General features: G+C 39.0%; 1 protein-coding gene across 4 annotated transcripts in view; it reads right to left on the reverse strand.

Annotated features, from left to right (window-relative positions):
* Window positions 1-12,660, reverse strand: part of TICRR (TOPBP1 interacting checkpoint and replication regulator) — a 40,488-nt gene extending 27,828 nt beyond the window's left edge. For 3 of the 4 annotated variants that reach the window (XR_002320438.2, XM_020964953.2, XM_078151133.1), the window contains exons 1-6: window positions 11,539-12,660; window positions 8,524-8,815; window positions 7,460-7,698; window positions 6,729-6,960; window positions 3,671-3,803; window positions 2,121-2,260 (exon numbers count right to left, since the gene is read on the reverse strand). Coding sequence is in view for 3 of the 4 variants with exons in the window: in XM_020964953.2 (XP_020820612.1) it covers window positions 2,121-2,260; window positions 3,671-3,803; window positions 6,729-6,960; window positions 7,460-7,698; window positions 8,524-8,815; window positions 11,539-12,198 (1,696 nt within the window). In the remaining variant the exon portion in view is untranslated. The remainder of the gene's footprint in view (window positions 1-2,120; window positions 2,261-3,670; window positions 3,804-6,728; window positions 6,961-7,459; window positions 7,699-8,523; window positions 8,816-11,538) is intronic. The other variant, XM_020964959.2, reaches the window with a different exon arrangement.
* Window positions 12,661-19,407: the final 6,747 nt, after the last annotated feature.

Consider the following 19,407-nt stretch of genomic DNA (forward strand, 5'->3'; position numbering starts at 1 on the left):
CCATACCTCTACTCTAGCAAAAACCTAAAAATCATACCAGACCAATAGTGGTCACAAAATCTAATGAACTACAATTAAGTGATATCATCTATTCCAAAACTGCATAAAAAGTTGGTCAGAAGCCGACAGACAATAGGAAAGGGAATAGTGCCAGCAAAGTCAGCACCAGGAAATTAGACGGAAGATTACCAATGTCACCAAAGACTGGTCAGAAATATCAGTAACCTGTAAGTCTTTGTATCTACCTCGTCCACCTCCGCTCTGGAAATAGACCCAGCATTGGAAGGCACCCAAGAGCAGCATCAACTAGTCCAAGTGCTAGTACCCAGACCAAGACATCTCAGGTTGAGGGGCTCCAAGATCTCCAGGACACTGTACTGAGATGCCAGCTGGCACTCTGAATTCAAAGATCCAGGGTTGGCCTAACCCCAAGAGGTGAAGGTCAGCACAGGAACCCAAGTGACCTAGGTTGAGATCAAGCAAGCAGCCAAATATAAAATGCATTAAGAGGTAGATCCTGGTCCTGGCACAAAGCCTCAATTTAGGAACTAAGATTGTAGAGATGAATAAATACAAGACATATACCGCTATAAAGAAATACAATAGGGGCAGCTGAGTAGCACAGTGGATAGAGCGCCAGCTCTGGAGTCAGGAGGACCCGAGTTCAAAGCCAACCTCAGACGCTTGACACTTGTTGTGTGACCTTGGGCAAGTCACTTAACCTCAACTGCCTCACCCCCAAAATACAATAGATTTAGGGATACCCAAAAATCCAACCTAGAAAGAAAAAAATTAACTTCATAACAATGTCAAGTAGAGACTTAAAGGGAAAAAACTGATTTTTCCACTTGGACTATATGAATATCAGAAGAAATGAAGAGAAAAAAATAACAAAAAACCTTTGGAGGAAAGTGGAAAGAGAGTAAGTAGCTTACCAAAGTAACATGCTGCCTCCAAATTAGAATAGATCAGACAGAAATCAATGATTGAACTAGATAGCAAGAAATCAAAAGACTGAAGTAACAAGAAAATTTGAGGTATCTGCTGTCAAAAAACAGCTGATGGGGCAGCTAGGTGGCGCAGTGGATAGAGCACCGGCCCTGGATTTAGGAGGACTTGAGTTCAAATCCGGCTTCAGACACAGAACACTTACTAGCTGTTGGACCCCAAGCAAGTCACTTAACCCTACTGCCTAGCCAAAAAGAAAAAAAAAAGAAAAAACAGCTAATCTAGAAAACAGGTAAGGAAGAAAAAATTTAAGAATTATAGGACTGCCTGGAAATCATGATTTAAAAAAAAGACTGGACAATATTCCAAGAAATCACAAATTAAAACTACTGTTATCTACCAGAACCAGAAGGCAAAGTGAAGCCAGGAAGAACCCATCAATCACTTCTTTTTTTTGTTGTTGCATCAATCACTTCTTGGTTTTAGGTTTTTTTGTTTTTTGGTGAGGTGATGGGGTTAAGTGACTTGACCAGGGTCACACAGCTAGTAAGTGTTAAGTGTCTGAGGCTGGATTTGAACTCAGGTCTGCCTGACTCCAAGGCCAGAGTTCAATTCACTGCACCACCTAGCTGCCCCCACGTACCAATCACTTCTTGAGAGAAATTTCAAAAGGGAAAAAAAAAATCACAGGAATATCATACCCTAAATTCAGAGCTACCATATCAAAGGGAAAAAAAATGTATAACTAGCCAGAGTTCAAGTACCAAGAAGCCATAGTCAGAATCACACAAGACCTAGTAGCTTCTACTATAAACAAGAGATTTTTGAATACAATTATTCCAAAAGGCTTACAAGCAAGAATAACTTACCCTGTGATTGTAATGCCTAAAAATAAAGGTGAAAAGAAAAGACAGCAAGTGAAACATTTTTTAAAAAATGCAGAGAATATAGAAGGAAGTAGAGATAAACAAGAAAATTTTGGAAGTAATGGGCTGAATTCATACGCTTTTTTAAAAAAAGCAAGTAGTATGGAATAGATTCAGTTTTACATATTATCATTCATCTTTGTGTGTTCTACTTTGTATATGGAAATACTCATTTTAAAAAATTTGTTAAGTTCAGAATAAAAAAAGTCTTTAAAAAAAGAGAAAATAATTTTGTTCTACACATACGTTTCTTTTTGTTATCTTCCTGGCCAACTGCAGTAAATTCTTCACGAGATTTTCTCTGGTAGAACTCAGAGAGAAAATGTGTTAGCTCTCCTTCTGTCTTAGAAGATTCTTCCTTATTAGATGAGGTAGCCTGTAGTAACCTACAAATAAATAAAAGGCAAACTATGGTTGACACATGATATCAAATAACTCATTTATATAAAGCTTTATTATTTACAAAGTACTTTCTTCACAACAATGCTGTGAGATGAATATTATTAATCCTCTTTTACAAATGAAGAAAAAGATTTGCCAATGGTTATACAGCTAAGTGACAGAACCAAGATTAATGCCCAAGTCTTCTAGGTTTGTTCAACGTGTAAACTGCCTTTCAAAGGTCAAAACTCTAGAAGTCTATCAATGTTTTCAAAAGAACCAAATATCCTTCCAAAGGCCTATCAAAGCCCAATATTACTGCTAATATCTTATTGTCAAAGGAAGCTATTATGTTGTTATGTTCAAACTAGTTGGTCATATATAGCAAGTGATTTTAAAAGAGTGTCTAGTTACCAAATGTGAATGAAATTGTTTCTAAATAATTCTACTGGATTATATGAAAAGTTAGTTTTGCATTAAGGATAAGGGGTCAGACAGAGTGGTTAATTCACTTCTAATTTTTTGCCTTTTGATGATTCAATTCTGTCTTAAGACCAGGAAGAAAACTCAAGTAGAACCCTAACCAATGGGTGAAGGTTCAGTGTCTATAGAATTCTGATAATAGCACAACTTTCAAAATTTCCCCCTCCTTTGTTCATTATTTGTTTCTTACCAGCTTCCATTACTTGATGTAATTTCAGGCTGGAGTGGGTGACTGTGAGAACACTAAATGTATACAGCTATCATAGAGTAAACACTACCCCAAACCCCACCCTTTACAGGTACATAACTTTGATCAATAAATATGTGAGTGAAATTAACACTCCTTTTATGGTACATATTTCTAGTATTACTAGTAATCTAGTAGAGATTACAAGCCAGTAAAACCCAATAGATTAAAGTTTTGATAGACCAAATTCCACAAGGCACACGAATTCTGCCATCCCGACAAATATTTGTTTCACTGGATAAATTTCACCATAAACAAATTAATTAAGCCAAGCAGGAGGATAAAGTTCTCTTCAATGGTGAAGTTAAGTAATTCACTTCATCAACATGACTCAACATGAAGGACATCAAAAAGAAAAACTGATACTCTGTAGAAGACAATTTCCAATATATATTAAGTACTGAATATATAATCAAATTGATTATAGCGGACACAGTTATTTCAGACAACCCAAAGAGTAGATTTAAAGTAACTCCTAATTGCCTTTAGATTATATTATTACATTTTTGGAAGCAAATTCCTAATTATTTTTGCTTAGGTTGATATTAAAATAAGTTTGCATTCCCTTAGCATGTGTCAGCTGGATTTTAGAAGGTATATACTGGAGAAGCATGTTAGCTAACTAGATAATCCATATGCAGATAATTGATAACCAAGCACCAGACAGAGAAACAAGATGTTTTACCAAAACGATTCCATTAAATTTGAACTTGCACCACTGTGATTAGAGAAAGGAAACCACTTTTCAACAACTGCAGCACTCCAAGGATGAGTCCGGCCAAGTTCCTGCTGGGCCCACTCAGGAACAGGAATATCTACTGGAGAAAAAAGGGGTCATAAACAGGAGAAATAACACATTACAAACAAACTGAAAAATTCAGAAAGCCTGACCTCCCCTCTCCCATTCAATTTCTCCCCCCAACAGGCAAATCAAGAATTATTAAAAAAACAAAAAAATTTTGTTGTGTTTGACCAACAAACCCCAATATTGGTCATGAAATACAATATTCAAAGTACAACAGTACCAACAAAACTTAAATATATTTACAATTTTCATTTTAATAATACTTTCCTACAAATTATGAAATGTATCTCTGGATTGAGGTTCTTAATCTGAGTCCACAGAACCCCAAGAAGTCTGTAGATAGATTTCAGGAAGTCTGTGAACTTAGATGTGAAAAAAGTTACCTATTTCAATAAAATTAGTTTCCTTTATGTATTTAAAAATATTATTCTGAGAAGGGTTCCATAGGCTAGACCAGACTGTCAAAGTTGTCCACGACACAAAAGAAGTTAAGAACCTTTGATACAGACAGTAATAAAAGTTATACTAGGATGCCTACATTTCTTATTTTTTAAATTACATTGCATAGCATCCTCCATTAAAGTACCACTTTCATGCCTTATGATGTGGAAGGACCCTGAATTCTTTTTTTTTTGGGGGGGGGGAGGTGCTAAGCAATGGGGTTAAGTGACTTGCCCTGGGTTACACAGCTAGTAAGAGTCAAGTGTTTGCGGTCATATTTGAACTTAGGTCCTCCTGACTCTAAGGTTGGTGCTCTATCTACTGCACCACCTACCTGCCCCTCACCCCCTAATTTTTTTTTTTTTGGTGAGGCAATCGGGGTTAAGTGACTTGCTCAGGGTCACACAGCTAGTAAGTGTCAAGTGTTTAAGGCTAGATTTCAACTCAGGTCCTCCTGACTCCAAGGTTGGTGCTCTATCTACTGCACCACCTACCTGCCCCTCACCCCCTAATTTTTTTTTTTTTGGTGAGGCAATCGGGGTTAAGTGACTTGCTCAGGGTCACACAGCTAGTAAGTGTCAAGTGTTTAAGGCTAGATTTCAACTCAGGTCCTCCTGACTCCAAGGCTAGAACCCTATCCACTGCACCACCTAGCTGCCACAAGACCCTGAATTCTTGAAAGCTAGCCGTGTATAATATGAGCTTGAGCATGTTTTATCAAGCTGGAAAGACCTGGTGAGATGCCATGTGTGTCATCCAAGGACCAGTCTAGCTAGATTCTGGAACCCTCACTTCCAGACTGGTCACAGTGTGATGAATATTTCTCACTGAAACTCCTAAAAACTTCTACTTCATAGAGGAATTGGGAACTCCATTGATAGAAGGAATACTCACACTAAAGAAATTTCAAGGTACTGAATTACTGCCTAGAAAATGGTTTAAGTGTTTACTAGCTGTATGACACTGGGGAAGTCACTTAACCCCAATTGCTTCACCAAAAAGGAAAAAAGAAAAAAAAAAAGAAAATGGTTGAAGTGTAATAAAATGTCTAATAGTATTGAGTGCAAGATGAAAAGCAGATTAGAAGAATCAAACTTTTGTTAACTCACTACTATTTCATTACGTAAAATGATAGATTTTTTTTATTGTGTTCTGAAATGGAATTCTATTAGATCAGGTCTAGTGGGGAAATTTTTAAAATATGGCTCTCTCCCAGAATCTCTTTGCAGTGACCTTCTGATTTTGAGAAATATATACAAAACCGAGAAGAGATAGAGCTTTATAGGTTGAGGAAATCTTATATTTGCATAAAGAACAAAAAGCTTACCAGTTCCAATACATTTCAACCAGAAATGTTTTTCCACAAATAGAAAAAATAATTTAAATTAACACTCTATACACAGCATAAAGTTAATGACCTTGGATTATCTGCAAGACTGACTAAAGTCAGTGTCTCCAAATTTACTCTGAAACAAAGTCAAAGCAGAGCATGGAAATCAAATAAAATATTCTGCTTCCCCTTTATCCTACAAACAGCTGAACTGTTGCATTCATTTGCAAAACACATGATTTCACCTGCTTACTAAAAAATTGTGTAAAATTACAGTATTTACACTTGTGATCTACAACATCCAAAAATTCGCCAAGGTTTAAGTGAACAAATTTGACTTCACTTTTTCATGGGGTCAGTTTAAATTAGAGTAAACAAAAAAAATTGCTCCTAAATCACCACTGAATATGTTCAAACATACTCAACTCCTATAAACAGAAAAATTTTCACTCTAATGGCAACAATGCTAAGGGAGATAGTATGAGGTAGTGAGGAAAGCCCTTGGATCTGGAACCAAGGGACTTTGGTTTGTTTGATTCCCAGCTCTACTACTAAGTACTTACACCATCTTGGAAATGTTACTTAACCCTTCTGGACCTCAGTTGCCTCAACTGTAAAAATTAAGGAGTATGAGCTACTGGAGCTTTTTAAGGTTTTTAATTTGATGTCCATGAACTTGTTTTTGTTTATATTTCAGTATAATTGGTTTCCTTTATAATTCTAGGTATTTAATGCATTGAAAAACAGTATTCTGAGAAGATGTCCATAGCACAACAAAAAGTTTGGAACTCTATCTCTTTGGTGATCTCTAAAATTATCACTAAGGGCTTTCCAGCTCTAAAGTCCATGATCCCATGAGAATTGCCATAAGGACAGGCAGATACAATTCAGTTCTGCAGTGATTCTTTGTCCTTATGGACAGAGAAAATAAAAAAGCTTATTTAAGAATACTAGAATTCAAAGGGGCAGCTAGGTGGTGCAGTGGATAGAGCACTGGCCCTGAAGTCAGGAGGACCTGAGTTCAAATGAGGCCTCAGACCAAACACTTGACACTTACTAGCTGTGTGAACCTGGGCAAGTCACTTAACCCCAACTGCCTTTAAAAAAAAAAAAAAAGAAGAAAAAAGAATAGTAGAGTTCAAGTTTAACCCTAGATTATGTGCTTACCAGAAGTATTAGAATTTTCATGTGAATTATGAATTTGGTTCAATACATTATTTACAACATCTGGGAGAAGGTAAGTTGTATCCTGAGGATTCTCTGTCACATCTTTGTGGAGATTTTCCTGGAATTCACTGTGTTCATTTTGAAACACAGTGAGAATTGTAGCAGTGGTAGAAAGAGGAGATATAATTCCAGTACGAGGTGGCCAGCCTTCACCGGGAACTACATTTGCAACCTACACATGGAAAAGGAAATCCAAAAGATCTTATGTCTATTGTTGCAATGTCCAGACCAGAATGTAGGTTGGCGAAAAGTTAGAAATTGAAAGTTTCTTTTTACATTTATGGTTAAATTAGAGAGACTATTGTTCCTTGGTTTCAAACAGCAAAAATATCATTTCCCAATAGGGTCAATAGAAGAAAGCAGGTAACTGACAAAACAAATGAAAACCTAGATTATAAAACTCCAAGGCAGCAAGTACATTTACTGGAATCTAAAGTGGTGTCAAATGGGCACCTTTTCTTTCCTGGTTCCATATTTACACACACACACACACACACACACACACACACACACACACACACTCACATACATGAACACATATACCAACATTCACAATTATCATGGCTATACCTTATGTTTTCCAATAATTAGGGGAAAATACTTCATTATGTCAACATAGAAAGACTTACAGTTTCTCTTATACAAAACTATTTAATATAAGCAATATTTACCAAATGCAATTCTTCAGCTGACAGTCTTCTAACAAGTTGCTGAAATAACCTCCCTTGCTGTGATTTCTCATTTTCCAAGCTCTGTAGTATCCAGCTTTCTGTGCCAAAGCTGCTGCTGTTTGGATGAGTCCAGTGGGACACAGTGCCATTTAAGAAAATACTGACTGGTTTCTGAAAGTTCCTTTGCTGCATAGCTAAAGGCTCAAGGGTGACTGTCCAGGTTTGCTGAGGCTTATTACCTGTTTTATAAAGAACAACATTAAATTTCAATTTAAAAAAACATTCATAAGAAAAATGGAAAAAATAAATGACTTGGTCAATTGTGGTTTAAAAGCAATTATTTGATTCAAAGTTTATACTACAGCTATGGAGTATCAGCAACAATGCCATTGATTCTGCAGAGGAAGGCAAAGAAGTAGCTAAAAGGAACTACTAACAATTGTCATGAATTAGTATATAGATGACGCCTTCAAAATTATGGTTTAGAAATTCATGGGAAGTGGCAGCTAGGTGATGCAGTGGACAGAGCAACGGCCATAGAGTTAGGAGGACCTGAGTTTCAAATCTGGCCTCAGACCAAACACACACTAGTTGTGTGACCCTGGGCAAGTCACTTAACTCCACTGTCTAGCCAAAAAAAAAGAAATTCATGGGAAAAGAATTTAAACTACTTATTAAGTATAAAAAAGGAGACTTTTAAACCCAAACTCAAAAATCAATAAGGGCTAGCAATCTCTATGTGAAAATTCATTATTATTCTATGGCTTCTTTGGCATGTTTACATCTTCTGACTCATTTCATAAATACCTGAATAGCTATAATTGCACTATATACTTCAAAAAGTAGCCCTTGACCTAAAGGAGCTTATAAGACTTAACTATATTAAAATGAACAGCAAAAATATGCCATATAACAAAAAGAATAACGGCTTACACCTATGCAGCTCTTTACAGAGCCTTTCGCATAATAACCTTAGAAACTGAAATGGTTTGCTCGAGGTCACACAGAACAGAGAAAGCTAATACTCACATTTAGCTTCTTACTTAGCTTCCTTATTTTCTTACCTTCAGTAGGCAGGAATAATGTCCCTTCTATCTGTGGGAATGATGCCTGGTGTCTAGGTGACTGGCACAGCAAGCAGTTTAAAGTAGAATCAAATGGTAAACTTGAAATCCATGAAGAGAACTGGAGTTGAGGAGGGCCCTGCTCAGCATTCACCCTTTCAGAGTAGGGTAACTTTTCACCATCTGGATTAATGCACTGGGCTAAAATTTCAGAAGGCAAAATAGTCCCTCCTACATGGTGGAATAGTTCAAACATTGTCCAGTACCCAAGGTGGTCTGGGGAGTCCTGCAGCTGAAATAAAATCAGTCTCAGGTCATCAACCAGTAATGCTAAAGAAAACCAAATCCACACCTGCATTAAAGAATCAAATTATTTAATTAGCATAGTTTGTCAGCAAAGAACAGCTATAAGTTACCCCACCTTTGTCTAGTTTGAGAATGTAGTATGGAGCATCCATACCACTAAGAGAATGCCCACTCGTCAAGTCCTCTCGAAGATTACCTTGCATTTGATTTGCATATATACACTTAAGATTGTAAACTTTTTGACAGCAGGGACAATTCCAACTTTGCCTTTGTATATACCCAGCTCTTCATTTAGCAGAGCCTCACACATAACATCAGGTGCTTGTTTATTGACTGAATATAGGGAATAAAATATTTCATGCAGCTTTTGTAACACAAAATGGAGTTGCTATAAAGCTCATATACACAAATGAAAATTCTGTGCAGTTAATTGACTTAGCCCAAAACTTAAATCCATTTCTGGCCATAAGGAGGTTAGGAAATTTTTATTGCTCTTCAGGTTAGGGATAACATGATCTACACTCATTAACAGCTGCTTAAGCAGTACAGATAAGGAAAACTAAGTGTTTTTTTTTTAAATGACATAAGTTTAAACAGACCAATAAAAGGTCTTTCCTATTTCTTATAAAGAAAATATTACTTTCCCAACAAGAAAAATAAAAGTGACACAAGGCTTATACTTTGTTATAAGGGATCATTCTTATTGGCATGGATCTTTGGAAAGTGACATAGATAATAATATTCAATTGAATAATAAAGCATCAATAAAATATTTTCAAGTAACTTCCAAGTGCTTCTAAATCCCCGTGTTCTAGAATTGTATTGCGTTTCATGCTGCTTGGAAATAGGTGAACCAGTTGGGGACCTGGGAACATTTTTTGTGGTTATTCAAGTGTCTTGTTTTATTTTTTGGTACAAGTACCATTTTTTTTTAAACTTGACCTATTACAAGTCCTGACCATCACTGAAGCATCAAAAGAGCAAACTGGGCATCCAAAGGGAGGCAGAATCAATATACTGGCCATACCTCAGAGTTTGTTTTAAGGAGAGTTCAACAATTTATTAAGAATTTATTAAATCTTACTATGTGCAAGGTTCAAGTCACTTACCTTCTCTGAGTTACGGATAGGAATTGGGACTTGTGTGCTTTCAGTGGTAGGAGAGAACTCACAGATGAAGAAATTCTGGCCTCTACCAATGCAAGTTAGACCTCCCCTGAAATTTATAATCCTATAGAGTTAGCTAAAGCACTAAGAGGTTAAATGACTTGTCCGGGGTCTCTCAAATGATTTGTCCTCTGACAGTACTGTGTCAGAGGCTGAATCTGAACCCAGGTCTTCCTATTTCTCAGGCCAGATCCCTAGTCACCATAGTATGTTGCCTCACTAAGACTTATCACTAAACTACTACTAAATCTAGCTGAGATCTGCTAGGTGAAGGACATTCCTCCAGATCATGTACATTCAGGGGATATAAAGAATAAGAAGATCTCCATCCTCAAGGAGCTTACAGTCTAAAGGATCATAAGCGTTAGAGCTAGAAGGAAACTTATAAAGACATTTATTCCAGTTGCCTCATTTTACAGATTACAAAATTGAAAAGTCACAGAGGTAGTAAGTGCAATGTTCAACAAGTTCAAGAACAATAAGCTAGTTGCCCTACTGATCTAAGGAATATAAGATGCATACACAATGACTATAAGAAGCAAAATCTAATAAATGCAAAGAAGAGATCTAGACAAAAGAGTCATGAAAATTTGAGATGGGGGTGTGCATTCAAATGAGAATGGCTCAAGGAGAGATAGCACGTGCATCAGAAAGAGGTGGAGAGTAGGGAGTCCATCAGATGTAAAGACTTTAGTTCATCAGCAAATATTTCTTTGGCATCTATAGGAAGGGCATAATGATATAATTGGTGATCTTACCAATTTTGAAATCAATTCAACCTTGATTAAGCATTACCATATATAAGACAGAGAGCATAATTTAGTGGATAGAAAGGTAGAAACCAAGAGGTAGAAAAACCTGAGTTTAAATCCTGATAAGTTTTAGTTGGGTGACCATAAGCAAGTTACTTAACCTCTAAAGTACATCAACTATCTATTTGGGACTAGTGGAAGGAGTACCTCCATGTAACAAATTTGAGAAAAGTCTTGCGACCGAAAGCTGCCCTTGACTGAAGATATGTGACTGGGAGCAAAGGAAAGTCAGAGTGCTTCCAGAAATAGGAAGTAGGAGATATCAAATAAGAGTCATTTCACAGAAGAAACTGAGTCCAAAGAAAATTTAGTTACTTACCCAAGGTCACACAACTCTTTAAATCAAACACACTACATATACTGCAAATGTTTTTTTTAAAAAAAAAAAGAACCTCTACTGATACTTAATAAGAGTGAAACACTTCTGAGAGTGCTTCTGCTTTATAAACGACCCAAATGAATAATCTATCTATACTTAATGAATAAAAGGCAGCTTGCTTAGAGAAAGAGTGTTATATTTGGAATCAGAGGACTTGGGCTCCAAAAGTTTCTGACACTAACTTTGCAATGTTGGGCAAGTCATTTTGTCTCTTTGGGTCTATTTGCTTAAATATATAAAATAAAATGGCCGACCTAGTTCTAAAGCTTATGATCCTTGGCTTTAAGGCACTTAACAAAAAACTCCATTTTGTCTGCACCGACAAGCATTTCCTTCTGTGTAACAATCCTACCTCAGACACTTCAGTAGTGTCCACCCAATAAAGAGAAATCTTTCTGCCCATCAGAATTTCCCGAACTCTCTTGGGCAACAGTCTTTCCATGACCACTTGGGTGGCGGGTAGCAGGTGCTGGGAATGGGCATCGCTCCTGGCCACAAACTGCAGCAGTTCCCTTTGGGAATGAGGGCACGGGGAAAACAGGAAAACGGCATTCATCAAGCCCCTGAGGTCGGCATCAGGCCCCCCAGGCTCATCAGGAGACCCCAGCAATCGTCGCCTGCTGCTTCTTAGGAAAGGCTTTGTAGGCGACGAGATTTCGGGCAGGTCCCACTGGTAATCCAGAAGGGTTTCTGTCAGGACGTTCTGGATGTGGGTGGCCCTGGTCGCTGGGCCCGGCAAGTGAGCGCGCTGGGCCCGATCCCCGAACCTAGCCTCCAGTTCTTCCTCGAAGTCTTCCCAGCTGCTGGGCCCCAGCTCACGGAAATCGGAAACCCTCGACGGCCGGCTCCGGGCCCCCTGAGAGTCGAAGAACTGGAAACCCCAGCGGACTCTGCCCAAGCCGAAACGGCAGCTCAGGTAGTTCAGGACCCGCAGGGCAACCCGCTGGACGTGGTTCTTCCTGGCCGCCCCGGCGATGTCCAGCAGCAGCAGCACGTTGTGACAGCAGGTCATGTTGCCTGAGAGGGCTCCGCGTAGCTCCCGGAGGTCAGCGCCGCGCGCCCCCACCTCGGGACTGCCCCCCGGAGGTCAGCGCCACGCGTCCCCGGGATTGCCCCTCCGAGGTCAGCGCCGCGCGCCCCCACCTCGGGGCTGCCCCTCCGAGGTCAGCGCCGCGCCCTGCCTCCTCCAAGCCCCGCCAGGGGCCGCGAGCCCCTTGCCTAGTTTTCCAGCTCCGGGGAACTTTGTTTGTCCTCCAGTCAGAGCGCCCAGGTCCGTGGACTCCGCTTTCCCCACCTACAGCACTCCTCTTAAGCCTCCTTGGTGGCTCTAGTTCTCCTACAAGGCATTTCTCTTTCTTTTCTCTGACTAAAACCTGGGCTCGGGCCTCCCCTACCACAAGGCCACCGCCATTCTCTTCTTCCCTTAGTCAAATGCCTCCCGCGCTCCCTACTAGATGCTCCCATTGGCCGAGGAAGCTTTTAGCTCGCGCTTGGCCCTGAACTAGACTCTGTTCCTATTGGCTTGTTCCTTACGTAGATCAAATGAGCAACGCCCCGTCTTGACGCTAACCGGAAAAGCTTGGGGGGGGAATTCAGCTCTGATTGGGCCGATCCCGTGACGTTCATATAGGGGTGGGGTCATTCCGGAAGAAGCTGTGTGCTCACTGGCCTGAGTTCTGAGTTTAAAATTTAAAGAGTTGTGGGAGGGATAGAGGCGGAGTTATGAAGACGTGCATGCGTGCATACGTGCGTGCGTGTTGTGTGTGCGCGTGCATATTTTTGGGTGGGCGGGGAGGGAGTGGTGGTCTTCCTTCAACAGGGAAAACAGGGTTGTGGGTAAACTGTAACCAAAAATACGTTACTGTATAACATAAGGGAAAAAACAATGAAGCAAACAGGACTCTGTAACTAACATGAACATTCTTGGTCAGGAGAAAAGATGAGGATCATCGGAGAAGTGGGGAACTATGGGTATGGAATATTTCATACAATGTCAAGACAGGCTGTGGTGTGGGTTGGTGTTGCTGAACTTTGTTACCATGGCAAGATGACTGCAGAGAGGGATGTATAGAAAATTACTGTGATGTCATTACCTTCTGCTCTGGATAAACCTATTTAAATTCATGTGAGATCCCATATTAAGCTCTTTGAGAACGAGTACTGTCATAATGGCTGGCATATAATAAGTGCTTAATAAATGCTTTTTGATTGATTGATGCAAAAACAAGGCATCAGGAATAGCAGTCAGCAAAGTGCTACGGTTAGAAAAAAAGGCACGAACAGCCGCTGCCCACAAGGAGGTTACTTTGTAATGGAGAAGGTCATATGAAACTGGGTACATAATAGACAATGTGTACAGAATATAATAAATGGGAGGTAATCTCAGAGAAGAGGGCCCAACATTTTGAGGAATCTGGAAAGGCTTCCTTCAAAGGTGGGATTTGAGCTGAATCTTGAAGAAAGCCAAGGAAATTGAGAGATGGAGAGGAAGAAGGAGAAAATTGCTGTCCAAAAGCAAAGATATGTGACATAGGAGAAATAGCAAGTAGGCCATCTGGATCTTGTAAGAAAATTGAAAAGGAGAGAGGCCGAGTTGAAAAGAGTTTTAAAGAGCCAGGAATTTGTATTTGATCCTAGGTGGTAATGGGAGCGTTTCTAGTTTATTGAGTGTGAGAAGAGAGGACGTGGTCAGACCTGGAAATCACTTGGTCATCCCGCCTATCCATTATGGTTGTTGTTGTTCAGTTACGTCTGACTCTATATGACTCCATGGACTTTGTTATCCAAGAGGTTGTCTTGGCAAAGATACCAGAATGGTTTGCCATTTCCTTCTCCAGTATGCCCCCATTTTACACATGAGGAACTGAGGTAAACAGGGGTTGAATGACTTGCCCAGGGTCACACAGCTACTAAATCTTGATTCCAAGCCCAGTGCTCTGTCTTCTGCACCACCTCGGTGCCCCAGTTGGTTATAGAGACAAGACTTAACCTATGTCTTGCAGACTTCAAGGCCAGCTCTCTATCTCTAAACTTCCTTGATTGTGCTGATCATTTTCTTTTGGACTGGAGCTGAAATTTTATTGGTGCAGGGCAATGGTCTCCAAACTATTTTTTTGAAAGTAAGCTCCTATCAGTAAAGTTTTTGGGTATGCACTTTCAGTCCATCAATCAGCATTTATTAAGTAGCATTACCTACGATTCAGCAGTGCTCTCATATGAGTGCAGTGAGAATATAGATTCAAATTTTTGAAAACTCGTTTGGCTTTCCTTAGCAGTATTCAAGGTAGTTAGGTGGTGCATGGGTGAGAGTGCCGGGGCTGAGGTCAGGAAGATTTTTTTTCTTGAGTTCAAATGTGGCTTCAGACACTTAGTAGCTATGTGATCCTGGGCAAGTCAGTCTACCTCATTTCCCTCATCTGTAAAATGAACTGCAGAAGGAAATGGCAAACTACTCTGGTATCTTTGCCAGGAAATCCCAAATGGGGTCACAAAGAGTTGTACCCAACTGAAACCACTGAACAACAAAATTCGCTATGTTTGATGCTAAGCATGGGTCATAAAAAAAAAATTAGTCCCTGCCCTCAAAGAACTTGAATTCTAAAATTATATTTTAATTCTAAATCTATATCTAAATATATATTTATTGATAAATCTATTAATGTCTTACTGTACTGATATGTGCATTATAAAACAAAATAGGAACTTTAAAAGGATGAGATAAAGATGAATTAAACAATATTTAATGAAAAAAAATTTGGTTGGACCATAGAATGTAAGAAAGGAATAAATGTATAAGGCCAGAAAGGTAGATTTATTAATGACAAAAACTTTTTACTCTCACTAAAATGTTAATATTTTATAAAACATATAACATTAATTACAGCAACAAAACAACAAACATCTATTATATACTTATTACAAGTTAGGCACTGTGAATAGATATAGAATGAATGAAAAAAATCCCTATGGGAAAGGAGCTCACATGCTAATTGGGGAGAAAAGTTGAATATATTTCATTAGTTTTTTTTAAATCTCTGAGCACATCCTTAGGGATAGGGAGTGTTTAAAGATAATAATTCTCTTTTAGAAATTAAAATATTTAGGGGCAGCTAAGTAGTGAAGTGGATACAATCTACTGGATAGTGGCCCTGGAGTCAGGAGGACCTGAGTTCAAATTCGACCTCAGACACTTGACACTTACTATCTGTGTGACCCTGGACAAGTCATTTAATCCTGATTGCCTCACCAAAAAGTAGGGGAAAAAAAGAAATGAAAATATTCAGCTAATTTTGTTGGGGCATTTATCAGCCTGAATTTCTAGAGTGACCAGGGAGAGTTTCACCCACCAGTTGCATTCACTGGCATCAAATAACTTGAGTTACCAAATTGAAAAGAAAAAGCCTTATTAGCATGTAAAGGAAATTTGCTTGCTGGTAGCACTTTCAGCTTCTTAGGGTACAGATTTTTTAAAAATAAAAACTCAGACTTAAGTGTATGCAGCCAATCAGCATTCTGTGGCAATTTAGGATATCTAAGTAACACATTTCGCAGAAGAGAGGGAGAAAGGAAGGGTGAATCAAACAGAGGGAAAAGGGAGTGTTTTTGAATGAATATTTAGGATGCAACTGGGAGGATTTGTTATTGGTATGAAAAAACATTCCTTGGTCAAGAGCAGGAAAGAAGAGGAGGTGACCAAATACTTTTACGATTGTTAAAGAAATGCCCTGCCCTTAAAGACTTTACAATCTAAAGCAGGAAGAAAAGTGTGTATAGGGAAGGACTGGGGGTATCTGGCATGGGGACTTATTTTCCATGGAATAGAAGTCAAGTAGAACTGCTGATGGAAAATAAAGTTGTCAGGAAGGTTGTGAGCCCTCTATAAAAGAAGTTTTGGGGAGTTTAGTGCTCTATCCTCCAGCCTTCTGATTGGAGAGGGAAGGCAACTGACAGTGAGTTGAAAAGGTGCAGCAAGGGTGGGGAACTTCGGCCTCATGTGGCCCTCTAGGTGCTCAAGTGCAGCCCTTTGACTGAACCCAAACTTCACAGAACAAATAGGCACCTGCCTCCAAAGACACCTGGACCTCTGGCATGTTGGGACCTCTTAGAAGTCCCTAGATTACCTAATTAGAATCCTTGGCATTCCTTTCCTCTGTCCCTTTTCCACATAAGCCCCAGCACCATCCTAACTAGCTTGCAAGTTCCCTAAGAACCCTTGCCTGCTTTGTTAAGCATTACAATAAACTTTGCCACTTGGGTAAAAAACAGCTTGAATGTATGAATTTGTTCCAGGCAACTCTGCCTTGTACCATGACATTTTCAGGGTTACTGTCACCCCAAACCTCATCAAGAACACCACCCAAGCTGCATATGTACAGAAGGTGAAGAAGACCTCAAAGAATTTCCACTCTTTTTGTGTACCTGAAACTTTTTTTCCCCCACAGAACGTGTGATGCTTGTCAGGCATTCCCAAACCTAAAACAAGGATGCAATACTTCTGACCAACGTATTTCTGTGACTTTTGTAACCTCTCCATAACTAATTCCATCTCCTTTGGCCCTGCTATGTAGATTTTGGGCTTCTTTTCCAATGAAAATTTTTCCAGATAATGAGATAAATAGTATAACAATGCCATGAGGAATTTGTCAAGATTCTTATTCCTCATAAATGTCATAAAGGAATAAATATGGTGCATTTCAGTATCTTGTAATAAAAGCAAGGCAACGTATTTAGCATCATCCAGATGTCATTTTTTGATCATTTATCACTTCCTTTGGTTGATTTCTCATATCTTTTAATAAAGCTTTTCTTAGACAACCTTTCTGAGGTTGTGCCATCATTTTCAACAAAGTAAATTGATTTGTTCTCCTTGTGTTCCTCTTTGATTTCTGGTGCATAGGATAGTTATGTGACCTTGGGAAACTCATTTCATCTTTGAGCCTTAATTTTTTTCATCTTTTTAATTTGAGTATTGTTCTAATGAACCATCTAACTAATGGTGGGGATAAAGTAACTTCCTACCCAATCAGGTGCTGTGCCAGTGGAGGGGCTTAGTGGTAGTGGCAGAGGGGCTGCCACTCTGTGACCTGCTGCTTGTGGAGAGCCTCTTTAGATACTGAAAGCTACACAATATAATCAACAAATAATAAATCCTAACATTCAGTGAATATAATAGCTTTTCAGCAACAGTCATATTGTAATATTTTCCATTACACAATAAAGAAATAGGCAAAAGTGAACTGTCTCCAATTTCAACTCAACAGAAAGGTTTCATTATAAATCCATTCTTCTTCCTTTAGAGAGGGCTCACAACCTTCCTACTAACTCCTTCTGAGACAGCAAAGTTAAGGTAATTATGAAGACACAGCTACATGGGGTTCTCCTATCCAAAGACAACAGTTTTTACAAACAATGAAGATCACCCACTTTGCAGTGTGCTTTAATGGTTTGTTACATTTTATTTCTCTTCAGTTTGAGCAATGTAACTAGCCAAGCTGGCAAATATATTTTTGGATACTTCTTTGTTGAAAGATGCACAGTGCAATCAACAAATATGTCGTAATATTCAGTGAATAGAACAGCTTTTCAGGAGAAGTCATGTTGTAATATTTTCTATTATGCAATAAAAAAAACAGGCAAAAGTGAATTGTCCCTGATTTCAATTCAACAGCAAGTTTTCTTTATGAATCTTTGTTTACATGAATGGATACCTTAATTTCTTATTTAAGTTTGTTTATTTTAGTTGTGTTTTATATTACTACGAGGAACAGCATAAAGGTCAGTTCCACTGAACCAAAGAGGGCAAGAAGCGGTAGTAATTTCCAAGGCTGGAAAGGTAGATTGGGCCCAGGTTGTGAAGGTTTTTAAATCCTAAACAGATATTTATATTTCAGGCAGTCAATAAACATTTTTTAACACCCACTAAATGCCAAGCACTCTTCTAACTGCTGGGCATACAAAGAAAGGCAGAAGACAGTTCATATTCTCAAGGAGCTCATACTCTAATGGGGGAGACAACAAGCAAACAATTATGTACAACAAGTTATATACAAGATAAATTGGAGATAATCACAGAGGAAAGACACTAAAATTAAGGAGAATTAGGAAAGGTTTATTGTAGAAGGGATTTTAACTGAGACCTGAAGGAAGTCCAGGAAAGTTAGGAGGCAAAAATGGGGAGGACGATAATTCCCAGCATGGGGGACGGCCAATGAAAATGCATGGAGTTGAAAGATGGAGTGTTATGTGCAAAAAGGTCAGTGTTACTGGACTGCAAAATTCATGGAGGGGAGTAAGGTGTAAGAAGACTGGTAAAGGTAGGAATTTTGAATGCTAAACAGAGGATTTTATATTTGATCCTGGAGGTGATAGGGAGCTACTGCAGTTTATTGAATAGTATGGGGACATGGTCAAACCTGTACCATGGGAAGATCAATTTGACAACTGAATGGAGAATGGACTAGAGTGGGGAAAGACTTGAAGTAGAGAGACCAACCAGCAGGCTATTGAAGTAATCCAGGAATGAGGTAACTAGGGCCTACCCCATAGTGGCGGCTGTACCAGAGGAGAGAAGAGGGCATATGTGAGAGATGTTATAAAGATTAGAAACAAAAAGACTTGACAACTTATTGAATATGGGGGAGTGACAGAGTGAAGAGACTAAGATAACACCTAGGTTGCAAACATGCATACCTGGGAAGATGGTGGTACCCTTTATAGTAATAAGAAATCTAGGATGAGAGGAGGGTTGGGGGATGAGAAAATAATTAGTTTAGTTTTAGACATGTTAAGTTCAAGATGTCTACAAGAGACATTTAGTTTAAGATATCCAATAGGTAGCTGTAGATGTGAGACTGGAGGTCAGGAAAGAGGTTTGGCTGAACAATAAATCTGAGGATTATCTGCATAAAGGTGGTAGTTGAATCCGTGGCAGCTGATGAGATCACCAAGTGAAATAGTGTAGAAAGAAGAGAGAAGAGGGTCCAGGACAGAGCCTTGGGGGACATCCATGGTTAATGGGCATGATCTGGATGATGATCCAGCAAAGGAGACTGAAAACAAGTAGTCAGATATGTGGGAGGAGAACCAGGAGAGACCAATGTCATAGAAACTTAGAGAGAATAGAGTTTAAAGGAGAAGAGGGTAATCAAAAATGTCAAAAACTGCAGAGGTCAAGAAGGATGAGAATTAAGAAAAGACTGTTACATTTGGCAATTAAGAGATC

Source organism: Phascolarctos cinereus, unplaced genomic scaffold (assembly GCF_003287225.1).
Source record: "Phascolarctos cinereus isolate Bilbo 61053 unplaced genomic scaffold, phaCin_HiC Scaffold_3;HRSCAF=262, whole genome shotgun sequence".
Classification (NCBI taxonomy): domain Eukaryota; kingdom Metazoa; phylum Chordata; class Mammalia; order Diprotodontia; family Phascolarctidae; genus Phascolarctos; species Phascolarctos cinereus.